General features: G+C 48.1%; 1 protein-coding gene across 3 annotated transcripts; it reads left to right on the forward strand.

Moving 5' to 3' along the window:
* Positions 1-1957: 1957 nt before the first annotated feature.
* Positions 1958-11383, forward strand: SAP30L (SAP30 like). 3 transcript variants are annotated; one of them, XM_007452840.1, is made up of 4 exons: positions 1958-2822; positions 7176-7298; positions 9507-9605; positions 11144-11383. In XM_007452840.1, exons 1-4 carry the CDS (start codon positions 2625-2627, stop codon positions 11270-11272), a joined length of 549 nt encoding a protein of 182 aa, XP_007452902.1. In that variant the 5' UTR covers positions 1958-2624; the 3' UTR covers positions 11273-11383. The 3 variants fall into 3 exon arrangements, with proteins under 3 accessions (XP_007452902.1, XP_007452903.1, XP_007452904.1); XM_007452841.1 differs by lacking the exon at positions 7176-7298 and having other exon boundaries at positions 2625-2822; positions 11144-11272; XM_007452842.1 differs by lacking the exon at positions 7176-7298 and having other exon boundaries at positions 2625-2822; positions 9522-9605; positions 11144-11272.
* The last annotated feature ends 1718 nt before the right edge of the window (positions 11384-13101 follow it).

Here is a 13101-nt window from a genome sequence, read left to right on the forward strand (position 1 = left end):
TTAAAGCAAGGATTATATTTCATCTTCCTCGTATGGCCAAGCCTGAAGTGAGTATACATTATATGCTCAATAATTTATTTTTGAATATATGAACTCTGAGGGAAGAATCTTACTCAACTTGCCTTTTTTCCATTAATTTTTTATTCTATGTTTTCCTACTGTAAAGGCAAGAAATATTTACTGGGGAAAATGCAAAGGTAGAATAAAGGGAGGAAAATATCCATCATAATTAGTTGGTACTTTGGTGTATTTCTTAGGCACAAATAGTTGTTTTTCTTTTTTCTTTTTTTAAAAACATAGATGTACACACATCATATCCCATATGCAATGTTATATCCTGTATTTTAAACTTAACATAAATAAAGCACTTCTCCAACTCATCAACTCTTTGTTGAAGAGTCAGTGGTGAATTATTTTATATAGAAAACGTTTACATTGATGTTATGAGTGCAAATGACTGCAAAATATCTCATTCTGAAGATGTTAGGTTGTTGATCTAACCATGTTAGATCAACCATATTAAAACATCTAACCATGTTAGATGTTAGGTTGTTGATCTTCCCTTGTGAAAATTTTGGTTCTTTTAAAATTTTTCCTATTATCAATAATCCCATAATGAACATCGTTGCGTACAAAATATTCTCCGGTAGGCCGATTTCCTGAAATGGCTGCCCCACATGTGAAATTACTAGGCTAGTGGGTACAAATACGTTTAAGGCCACTGAGGAAAACTGAAGATCATAGGACATCTGCTTCTAAACATGAAAAATGGTAGCTTCCCGTTTTCAACAAGAAACAAACCAGAAGCCTCTTCAATGCCACCTAGTACTACCAAAATAGGTACACGTGCTTAGCTAACGCTCCCAGTCCCCTCCACGCTCCTCCCCCTGAGAAAATGCTGCCCAGCCCTAAAAGACAGCATGACTGCATGACCCTGGGCTAGTCCCTTCGGGCCTTTGGCCCTCATTTGTCCCCAGGCTACCCAGTGGAGAGGTGGCCTGACTAGGCGTGCCGAATTAGAGGATTTCCCTACAGCCCTGAGTGTGTGTTTGACGTCCTGAGCGCCGAACCCCAAGCTCCGGGCCTCCGCTGGGCGCGGTCACCTCGCGGGTAAATCCGGAGGCTTAAAGCATTAGAAGCTACAGTTTACAGAGCTCCAGGGAGGGCCCAAAGTACGACAAGCCCTTCTCCACGCCGAGATTGGCCCAGCCTTTTCCACATCTCCTGCACAGCGCCTCCTCTTCCCTGCGGTTCACCTAGTCCACCCTCCAGACCTAATCCCGACTTCCGATTCTTCCCAGCGGAAGGGTCACCCAAGCCCCTTGGGTCCCCTTCCCTCTCTCCTTTTCTTTCCGCGCCGACCAAGTCTCCACAGTGGGGGGTCTCCGCCACCCTAAGCTTCTGACCACCTTGCAAGACCCGCCATCAGACCCCCCATCACCTCTTCTGCACGTCTTTCCACGTTATCTGTCCCGATCGTCCTTCTGTGTTTCCCGCCACGACTGTCTTTCTATCCGATTTCTATCCCGCAGGTCTGCGGGTCCTCTGGCCGTGGTCCTTCCGTTTCACCCTGTCTGAACCTCTCATGACAGTTTCTCTATCCCCTTTAGGTCCCCCCTCACATGCCCCCCCGCGTATCTCTCCCTCTGCGTCCCCGCCCACGTCTGCACTTCTGTCCCCCGAAAGTGATCCTCCGTACCCGGAGTCGGGCCCTCCGTCCAGCCGGGACCCTGCTAACCATCCATTCCCGGGCCCGGAGAGTCTGCGGCCCGGTTCCCCTCCCTCACCCGAGGAACTCTTCCCTCTTCCACTTTCTCTACTTTGAACCCATCCCAGCAGAGTCCAGGAAGTAGCCAGGCGCCGGGGACTGGCGGCGATGGTGCCCAATGGGGCGCGCCAGCGGCGGCTGCGGCCCCGCCCAGAGTGCGAACTCGGCCAATGGACGCGCGGAGGCGGGACTTCCGCTGTCCCGCGGAGGGCGGGGGAGCGAACTGTTGTGGTGCGGAGCGTTGGGCGGGCGGCGGCCGGGCGGCCCAGGGGCTGCCGCGGGACTCGGGGCGCAGCCGAGCGGCTGCAGGGGTGGGGCGGGCCGGACGCGCCCCGGGGCCCGGACGCCGCGGGTTCGAGGCCAGGCCCCGCGCGGGGAGGCCGCGCCACCCCGGGGGAGCTGCCCGGCGGCGAGTTTGCCCGGTAGCCGAAATAAGGCGGGAGCCGGCGGGGGCCCTCGGAACCCCCTGCCAACCCGGGCCTGGAGTCCTCGGGGAGCGGCTGCTTCCTGGGACGCCCTCTCGGACGTCCCCGCCGAAGGGTAACGGTTAAGGGCCCCCGGCAGAAGGCGTCTCCGGGTGACTCCCGGCGGGGCCCTGCGAGCCGCGGGAGCCGACCCCGGGGCCGCGAGCGGGGAGGAAGGGGCTTGGCGGAGACGCGGGGCCGGAGACCGAAGGAGCGGGAGCGCGGCGGAGCGGAGCCGGCCTCCCGGTCGCGGGGCAGGGCAGCGCCTCGGCTGCAGACGGACTCTGGGACCCTCGAGTGCGGGGGCCTCGGCAACCTGCCCCGCGGGGAGCGCGGCCGCGGAGTGGCCTACGGGGGACCCTCCCCCAGAGGGGCCGGCCCGGGGCGGGGAGATGAACGGCTTTAGCACCGAGGAGGACAGCCGGGAAGGGCCCCCCGCCGCCCCCGCCGCCGCCCCGGGCTACGGCCAGAGCTGCTGCCTCATCGAGGACGGCGAGCGCTGCGTCCGGCCCGCGGGCAACGCCTCCTTCAGCAAGAGGGTGCAGAAGAGCATCTCGCAGAAGAAACTCAAGCTGGACATCGACAAGAGCGTGAGTCAGCCCCCGCCCCCGGCTGGGCCGCTGCCCCGGGCTGCGGGCGGGACTCGGGGGCCCTCCCCGCCCTGGGCCTCGCCGCCCTTTATCTGCAAACTGAGGAGTTCGGCTTGCAAAGGCCGCTCGGCGCTGGTGGGCTCTAACTAGGACTCTGCCCAAATCCGGGAGGTTAGCGGCGGGTGCTCCGAGGACCCTTCCTGCCTGGGAAGGTTTGATACCAGTTTTTAGCTCGTTTTATTGGTGCAGACATGGGAGCAGGAAGAGGTGGGTTCATTTGGTTCGCCCACAGAGGAGCAGGTGTTAGGGAAGAGGTGATGAAGGGACCCAGCTCTTCTCCAACTTCTCCCTCCTTCTCGGATCCGTGTTATTCCTTCAGAAAAAGAAAGGTGGCAGTTACGTCCCTGTCTGGGGCGGCCTCAGCTTCTGCAGAGGGTCACCGAGCTCGCTGCTCAGCAGGCAGCTGTGGGGACCTGGGATTTTCAAGGATGTGGCAGAAATAAGACCAAGATCTGGTCTCGGGAGGTGGCTCTGGCAGTCGAAGTGACGGAAAGGAAGAAAATCCATTTTTATAGGGTTAACTTCTTTACAAATGCCCGGGAGGGTGGAGGTGGGTAATTTAAATTTGAATAGAAAACTTTTCCTGTGTGATTTCTCCACTTCTAGTTAACTATTCTAAAGATGTGCGTATTGTCAACCAGTTAAGAACTGTTTATTTTGACATCTGGTGCTGCAAGCCTTAAGTGGCTGCCTGGTGATTAGGAATTGGAAGTTAGAGGAGTATTTAATATTCAGGTAGACCAGTTAGGAGATTAGGTGGTTAACATCCATTCTCTTTTAGGACCAAAATTTCTCCACTTTGAGGGGAAAGCAGAGATTGCTTGTTAAACTGAAAGGGCACCCACTTTTCCATTTCTGATTTTACAACTGAAAATGAGGCCCAGAGATAGGAAGTGACAGTGCCAAAGTCACACAGCACCTAAGAGGCTGGTTAATTTCTTGAATCCGTTTTCTGATTTACTTCCAAGCCCCATGCATAAGCCTTGATTAAGCGTTTAATAAGTAAAAAAATTCTTCCCTGCCCTTCCTTCTACGCTCTTCACTCTCACCCCCATTTTTTTTAAGTTAACAATTATATTTGCAACTCTTGAACGGAAAGATGCTACTTTTAAGTGGTTGAGGGTGAGTTGATGGCTTTCTTAGTATACATCTCTATCAATGAATGAATAAATGAATGAAAGGAATTCATCTAAGCAAACACTGTCAGCTAGACACTGTCGTGGCCTGGATTAGGACATGTATGGAAATGAAATGCTTAATTCTAAGACAGTAATGAATTCATCCTCATGGAAACACTGCCCACCTTCTGTTTAGGTTGTTGGGAGCCTTTACTTGAGCAGCTTATAATAATATTTTACAGTACTAAAAAAAGAGAAATTCCCAGTTCTTTTAAACCCACCATCTGAACAATTGTGCTGCCGCAACTGAGGCTCCATTTTCCCGGTGACCCCACTGGAAAACCTGTGTTGGGCTATGTTGACTGTTTGACACACGCTGTCTAGAAGAGAGGCAGCCTGAGCCTGGTACTAGAGTTCCCAAAAGGTAATGCTTCTGAAGGAGTAGGATTTCAAGGCAGAATCACTCACAGTTTGTTTGAAGGTGGTGTTGTGGAGTCATTTCTTCTGAAAGGGATTCTATTTCATTCTCACAGGCTTGGGCAGGAATTCAGTTTTAAGTAACTGCTGTGTTACAAGAATTTTTAGCTGTTGCAGAAAGTGAAACAGGAAAAAAAACACTAGAGCCTTTTCTACCACCCTCCTTTCTCCACCCCCAGCTCCCTAAAGGCCACTGAGCTCTGAAATTTCTGAAAACCAATATGTACTTGAAAACAGTTAAGGAGGAATAATGACTATTTATCTTGTAAAGGGGTCTAGCAGAGAGCCTTTTTAAATAATAGCACCTTAAATCCTACTCAGGCAGTTTAACTCCTTTCATGTAGACATTGGCAGTGTTCTGTGATTTATTAAGATATAACATGCTTTCAAACATCCCTCCAATTGACATATACCTGCTTTTTTCTGGAGAAAAGTAGAAGTGGAGAATAGAGTATGGAAAACATTGCAGGAGGAAAGGACGTGTGCCAAGGGTTAGAAGGTCTGGATGACCTTGTCCAGGTCATTTCTCCACTCTAGGTGGCTTCAGGTTATCCCAATAGAAAATGAGATGGGAGCCAGGGGGGTTACACTGGTGATTGCTGAGTTGTCTTCCATCTAGGATTACATTATTCTAGTGTCCTGACCTGAAATCTCCCAGCCACAGCTTTAGGAATCACGTCTTCTGCCTGTTCTTTTTCCAAGTCTGTCACTCTGTGAATTTGAGGAACAGCTTAGTCTCTCAGACCTTACATGTGAAACTAGCTAACATGAGGGCCAGCTTCCTGTGAGGTATGTAGGGTATGCTATGAGTGTGCTTTCTTTCCTCATAAAAGCACATACAGTAGTCTATATATCAACTAGATGAGATTCTTTGGGACAGTGACACGTGCTGTGTCCGCAGGTCCTTTGACAGAGTTGAATCTGGCAAAGCTATTCCAATTTGCTGCCATATGTAAATGTGGCTTTTATTGGCCTAAGCTGCTTTTAGATGCAAGGGGGTGGCTGTGTTGATGCAGCAGCATTTATTGATTACCTGCTGTCTGCAAGACACCCTCACAATGTAAACTTAAAACTACTCATGACTCACTAATCCAACCACATGAAAGTGCTAATTCATCTGAATAAAAAACAGTTTTCATTATTTTCTCCGTGAAAAGGCCTGAATTAATTACGCTGGTTTCCTATCAGCTTACTTTTATCTTTAAGCATTTGAGGAATAAACTCAAATTCAGAAGTCTCTCAAGAACATTTGCGCAACATCTGGTTCAGTGTCACCAACCCCAAGTCATTTACAGTCATCCTCCATTCAACCCTGCTAGTTATATTCTTAATAAGAACATGTTCTTCACATCTTAGCTGCTGTTGCCGCCTTCACTTACTATTATAATAAGCCTCCAGCCTGCATTAGAAAAGCAGCAGTTGTATCCTTTTTTTTTTAAAGTTTCTTATTTATGTATGTATATATTTCGGGCTGCGTTGGGTCTTTGTTGCTGCGCATAGGCTTTCTCTAGTTGCGGTGAGCAGGGACTACTCTGTTGCCGTGCACCGACTTCTCATTATGGTGGCTTCTCTTGTTGCAGAGCACAGGCTCTAGGTGCGCGGGCTTCAGTTGTTGCAGCACACAGGCTCGGTAGTTGCGGCACGGGGGCCCTAGAGCGTGTGGGCTCAGTAGTTGCGGTACATAGGCTCAGTAGTTGTGGCACATAGGCTCAGTAGTTGTGGCTCGTGGACTCTAGAGCGCAGGCTCAGTAATTGTGGCGCACGGGCTTAGTTGCTCCGTGGCATGTGGGATCTTCCCAGACCAGGGATCAAACCCGTGTCTCCTGTATTGGCAGGCGGATTCTTAACCACTGCGCCACCAGGGAAGTCCCCCAGCTTCTTTTATGTGGTTCACCTTGTGAGAATTTCTGCACCTCTTTCCACTTCTCTTTGTGGATTAGATGTGTGGTGATGCAAGAATTATAAATAGATACACAGAAATAGTTTTTCAGAGGGTTGTCATCGTACGATAGTAACTGTTGTCAATGTAAAAATAGGCTGTCCCATCTACCATTACCACAGTGCCTTCTTTCCTGCTTTCCTGCTCCCGGGGCAGTGCATTCCAGCAAGGTATAAGTTCCTAACTCCTACAGGTCTGAAAATGTCACGTCTCTCCCTGCTTCAAAAACCTTGGGGGACCCTGTCTTGTTTGAAGGAAAGTCTAAGCTGTTCTCATGCCCCCGACCCCTGAATTTCTCCTGATGCTCCTGCACAGGCAGTCACCTCCATCTAAGTGACATGATCTCCTCAGGGCCTCTTCACTCACGCCTTCCGTCGGCCTCATTTGAAACTTAAGTCGTGGCTTTTCCCATCTGGAATGCTTCCTGACTACCTGCAAATCCTCCCTTCTGGTCAGGGACCTCCACTCTAGCTAGCTCAGCCACAGGGCCTTGCCCTTTGCTGTATCCATACCATTTGTTGTATTTATCATTCAGGGGGGACTTGGTTTATAACGCACTGCCCGGTGTGATAATAGCGTTCTCTTTGAGGGGTTCTCATTGTGCAATTCAGTAGGAAACTTGTGGAAATGATGGCTTGCATCTTGTTCCTCCTTTGGTGTCTCCAATGCCTCGCAAGGGAGAAAAGCCCCATAATTTGACAGATACCTGTGCTGCTTCCATGGAATTGGCAACTCTGACTTTAATTTGCTTCCCAACAGGTAAGACACCTGTATATTTGCGATTTCCACAAAAATTTCATCCAGAGTGTACGAAATAAAAGGAAGAGGAAGACAAGTGACGATGGTGGAGATTCTCCTGAGCATGACACTGACATTCCTGAGGTAAAGGTCCAAAACTTTACCTTAAGAAAGCTGGGAGAATGGATTCTAACCTGATCCTTACCTCTGGCCTGGCCTAAGAAGTAATTTTAGTCTCCTCTTTGTTGCTGTGGTATATTTGAAAAGTGACTCATAGAATCATAGTAATATGGAATCTGAGAGCTGAAAGCTTAGAAATCAACTGTTCTGACTGCCCCACAATTTTACAGACAGGCACAGACACTCAGAGTCACACACACAGTTTGGGAGCCCCAGTCCAGTGCCCTTTCCAGTAGGCTGTGCTGACTTCCTTCAAAAAAGCCCTGAGAAATACCTAAATACAACCACAATGTCAAGTTTTTAAAAACTTTGTTTTTGCCTTTAAAGTTAGGGACTGAGTGTATATGGATTGGGGGAAGTCATTTCCCCTCTGTTTTCTGGTCTGCAAAATGAAGGTGTAAGTTGTCAGGTCACATCAGCTCTGATTTTCTATCACTCTCTGATTCCTGGTCCAGGTTTGTTCCCAAAGATCTATTCCATGGTCAGTTACACTGGCCCGGGGTTTCTTAACCCTGGCACTGTTGACATTTGGGGCAGATAATTCTTTGTGGTGGGGCTGTCCTGTGCATCGTAGCATGTTCAGCAGTATCCCTGGCTTCTACCCACTAGGTGCCAGGCACACCTAGTGTCTCTAGACATTGCAGGTGTCCTCTGGGGGGCAGGATCATCCCCTGCTGAGAACCGTCGCACTAGATGATGAGCCCTAGGCTTCTCAAACCAGAAGCCTGCCTTTCCTTCAAGGTGCCAGTGTCTATTAAGCAAGGCTACAGGGAGGAATATCGAATTTTCTTTCTATCTAAATTGTTTTCACTTAAGACTCAGCAAAAGAAGAACCGTTTATAATGTACCCTGAATATTTGATGCATGAATATTTCATAAGGCAACCGCCTGTTAGCACTCAGAGTGAAAATGACTGTGTAGGAATAGAAAGAGTAGGCAGGCCTTTGTCTGCAGATGTGGAGGAAACCTTTGAAAATATGGCCCTTTCCCTCTGCCCCTTCCTGTGTCCCCTTTTCTAGCATTGGTTTACAGTATCTTTCTAATGCTTTTAGCATTTTTATTATTATTTTGTGAAGAAATGGATGTATTTACTTTCTAAATGCTTTTCACAAAAAAAAAAAAAAAAAGGTTTGAGGAATGTTTGAAAAGAAAGAAGGACTTTGGTCCCTCATATTGATCATTCATTTTGTTTTTAAGTGCTCTCCACCTGCCTGAAGCAAGAACATCTCTTTTAGAGGCAGGTAAAGGCAGCCCAACTTTCTGGGCCTTCAATATTTCATGACTGTGCAGCTTTCCTCTCTTCCTTTGTTAGAAAAAAAAAAAAGGGAGGGTCCTTTCCCCTCTGTTACCCAGTCATCTGCAGAGACCCTGACCCTAACCTGCTGATTTGTACATTTGCTACAGTAGCTTTGAGCTTTCTCTGGAAGGCTGTTAAGGATCCTAGTACCCGAAGGCTGAGCCTAGGGGAGAACTATTTGAGAATACCAGTACTTCCCACTGTCCTCCGTCATGCCCCTCTATCTACTCTGTGCCGAGCTCTGGCCTGTCTTCCTCCAGGATGTCTGTCTGCTTTTACCTTTGCTCTCCATGCCTGCTATGCCCTCTAACATCAGCACCCCCGCAGAGCTCAACTTCACCATCTCATTTCTGGACCATTGCTGCAGCATCTCCCTCTGCTGTCCCTCCACCCCCAGTCAGTCTTCCCACAAACCACCACAGATCCATCTTCCTAGAACAGCACCCTCCCACCTAGGTTCTCTCCTTCTGCTTGTCAAGACACGCTACCACCCAGTCTCACCTTTTAAACCCATCATGAGAGCCTCTGACCCCTAGTCCGTATGTCCTCTCATGGCTTTCCGAGCCCATGACCTTCTCTCTCATTCCCTACTCTAGTTCTTTTCCTCACTGTCTCTCTAAACCCTGCCTCTCCTTAGCGGAAGCTTCACAACCTCCATCAGCCTTCTGGGACCACCCCTCCCCCACCAGAACTCTGCTTCCACTGTTGTTTCTGTCCTTCCAGCCAGTTATTAGTCCTTGGTGGACCATTTCTAAGACTTCTTTGTAGTCTCTCCATCCCCACCCCTATCTAACGTAGTGCTAGGCACACAGTGGGCTCTCAGTGAGTCGTGGCTGGTCAGGTGATGGATAATGTGTTTCTCCTCTTCTCTCTAGGTTGATCTGTTCCAGCTGCAGGTGAACACTCTCCGACGTTATAAACGGCACTACAAATTGCAGACCAGACCAGGCTTCAATAAGGCCCAGTTAGCAGAAGTAGGTAGACAAAATTGCGCTCTAAAGAGGGAGAGCCAGCGTTGTGCTTCTGGTGGTGACCTTGATTCTCCGTGTGTGTCTATACATAATCCCTTCCATACCTCTGGAAGCAACTTTCCTCTTTCCTCTTTTGCACAATTTAGAATCCCCCAGCTTTAGACCTAGAAAGGCCTGATTTCCATAAAAGAAACCAGGGCACAGAGAAAGGAAAGGACTTGCTTAAAACCATACAGCAAGTTGGTAGCTTGGAATCTCAAGACTCCTGATTCTAAGTTCTGAGTGTTCTTTTGTTTGTTCATTTGTTTGAATCTTGTTTTGCAAGATTCTTTCTAGATATGTTCCATTCTGCACATGAGGTGTGTCTGATTAATCATCCCCAAACCTTTACTCATGTTCTGTAGGAGCTATTTTTCTTTCTTTGGTTTTTTTCCTTGGTTTCTTCTACTCTGATGTTGGTAATGGAAGTATTTATTATAATGAATGGAGCCTAAGAACGTTTTCTCCTGCCCTGAGTCCCTGACACAGTTCCGGGCATGGGATGGGGATGTGGGTGCTCCACTGGCCATTATTTTAATATACTGACAGCCTGCCTTGATACTTCTGTCCTGTTGGCATTTGTGTGGGTACCCTCTCATCCTTCTTTTCTAAATGTGTTTTTCTGTCTATTGTAGAAAACTTGGGAAATGATGAAAAATGCAATCCTACTATTCAGAGACAACCACTCTATAGTTTTCGTTCTCTGACTCCCTTTTTATCTGAACCAGTGCCCTCGGTCCATCCAGAGATTTCCTTATGGGGTCACCATCCCTGTTGGTTTTTGGTCTTCCCTTTAGAGCTTTCTTGCCGATCCATCATTTTTCCTTAAACCTCTCCTTCACCAGCGTCCAGATAAACCATAGAAGCACACAAGCCTTTCCTACTTCAAGATAACATTAACCTAGCCAGTGTCCACCCCTGGTGGGAGGGGTGGGATGAGATGGGGCAAGAGGAGACCTGCATTCTCAGGACTTGGAAATAAAGTATCAGGAATACATAGTAAATGATGAATTTTTCTTCAAATCTTGTGTCTTTCAAGAGGCAGTTATGTACTATTTAGATGGTTTTTTGGGTGAGACACTTACATCTGTTCAATTGGGTATTTATTTGACACAATTTTAAAAGGACACTTTTCTGCCCAGTTCCTGGGCCTGAGAGCTTATGATAGCAGCTGGTCCACCCTTGCAGTCCCAGTCTCTTGCTCCACGAGGATGACCTTGAGACTATGCCATGATGGACAGTTGGCTGCCACTGAAACAGAACTGCACCTTAGGAGTGTTGTGGAATAAAGTGTTGCTTTTGGAAGCCTGGAAACCAAATCACCTAAACCTGGGAAAAAAGGGCATTCTGCATTCTGTAGCACCGCAGGAAGTTCTGCAATAATCATAACCCCTTCCATAGCTCTGGGAGCAACTTGCTGTTCCCTCTTTTTGCACAGCTTAGAATTTGTGGCCCCGATGGTTCACATGGTTTAATGGACTCTGGTTTTCCTCCCCATGTAGACTGTCAGCCGACACTTCAGGAACATACCCGTGAATGAAAAGGAGACGCTCGCTTACTTCATCTACATGGTGAAGAGTAACAAGAGTAGACTGGACCAGAAATCAGAGGGCGGCAAGCAGCTTGAGTGATGATGAAGCACATCTTCAAGAAATGGAGTATAATGCTTAATGCACAGGTGATATCTGCTACATTTAAAGACTGTTAAATTTTATTGTAAATAAAAAAGTTTGAATGATGAATACTGTAAATCTTTTCGGTCAGGAGGATTATATTCTCATGATTCAGCATGTTTATACACAGACTTTAAGGCAACTACTGGACTAAAAAAAAAAAACAAGATCAGAAAAAGAATGAAAGAAAAACAATGTATTGCCACATTCAGCAAAGCATTAAGTCAGTTCTTCTGGAAATGTGGGATGACAAATATTTTGGTAGTCATCTTGTAATTCCATGCTGCCACACGTGAGGTGTAGCCCTGGACCAGCAGCGAGGTACGGCTTGGCGGGGAGGTACATGAGCAGACCTGTCTGCTGGGGACATAGGCGCCCCTCTTTGTTGCAGGCTTTGTCGCTTATCAGCAAATCCATTTGACACTGGTCCCTCGCCAGCTTTGTGCTTTGCACACAGTAGGCACTCAGTCAGGATTTGCTGGTTAATCCAGCTGTCACTAACAGTGCCAGCCTTGTGCTTCCCACCTCCAGGTATTGAGGCCTCTGCCGTTTCTGTTGCTCACCACTTAACTTCCAGAGTGTGAGGAAATCCTGATGCACCAACAGGATATTTCAGGTCAGACGAGAACTTCAGGGCAATCTCACGTGCCAAGCTGTATCTGTGGAGGTTCCAGAAACACTGAGGCAGAGCCCCTCCCGGGAGCCACGGCTCTTTGTTCTCCCCTTTATGCCTCACGCTTCAGGGTCAAGTTATGTATTGTGACTTCAGCCATTCTCCTGCGCCAGAAATGCTTTGACAAATGAAGATATTTAGTGCTGTGGGGCTCATGTTCTCAGAAGTACTAATCCTTAATTCACAACCACAAGAAAGCTGCCAAGGACCATGTGGTTCCTGCTCCAAAGTCCAGCTCTGGGATAGAAAGTCTGACCAGCTTTGACCTCCTTGGAGGTCAGCAACAAATCATGGGTTTGAGCAACACAGGTCAGTGCCATCCGATGTTCATTTTTGTGAGCAATTTGCCTCTCTTTTAGGGGGGACGATTGCTAAAGTTTTTTAAGTATTAACAATTACCTAATTTTTTTTATGTTCAAAAACTCAGATTCCTCTATCTAATTATATCAGAGCCAAAGTATCCTTTGAAAACAAAGCTTTATATCCAAAAGTATGCTTTTGCAAAATTTTCTCGTCGGTGTGTTGGGGGGCAGAGGGTGTGGACAGGGAGTGGGAAGGAAAGAGAAGAAAGGACTTGAATTCTAATTTCTGACCATCTTGACATATATTGTGGTCAAAGGTATCACTTTCTTACTCAGTTTTCATTCTGAGTTCTTAAGCCTTAAAAAATAAAAGCAGGGCTTCCCTGGTGGCGCAGTGGTTGAGAGTCCGCCTGCCGATGCGGGGGACACGTGTTTGTGCCCGGTCCGGGAAGATCCCACATGCCGCGGAGCGGCTGGTCCCGTGAGCCATGGCCGCTGAGCCTGCGCGTCTGGAGCCTGTGCTCCGCAATGGGAGAGGCCACAACAGTGAGAGGCCTGCGTACAGCAAAAACATAAAAATAAAAAAAATAAAATAAAAGCAGCAGTGGACAGCCTGGCCTGGCGGAGCATTTTAGTGACTCACTGACAGCTTAATCTGAGCATCCACGCAGAGAAGTCAGAACAACCCCACCCCCCGGCCCCCAGGCATGGTGGTGGAGTGGCCAAAGGTCTCAGTTCCGTGGAGCATGCATTCCATGGACGGGGACAGGGCCACCACTCTCACTAAATAAAACGATGTGTGTTCGCTGCAG

This window comes from Lipotes vexillifer, unplaced genomic scaffold (genome assembly GCF_000442215.2).
Source record: "Lipotes vexillifer unplaced genomic scaffold, Lipotes_vexillifer_v1.1 scaffold697, whole genome shotgun sequence".
Classification (NCBI taxonomy): domain Eukaryota; kingdom Metazoa; phylum Chordata; class Mammalia; order Artiodactyla; family Lipotidae; genus Lipotes; species Lipotes vexillifer.

Bases quoted from the DNA above. Each gene is read 5' to 3' on its own strand.
- SAP30L (XM_007452840.1), top strand. From the start codon at position 2,625: ATGAACGGCTTTAGCACCGAGGAGGACAGCCGGGAAGGGCCCCCCGCC. The intron at 2,823-7,175 runs GTGAGTCAGCCC...GCTTCCCAACAG, and splicing joins AGCTGGACATCGACAAGAGC to GTAAGACACCTGTATATTTG. The intron at 7,299-9,506 runs GTAAAGGTCCAA...TCTTCTCTCTAG, and splicing joins ATGACACTGACATTCCTGAG to GTTGATCTGTTCCAGCTGCA.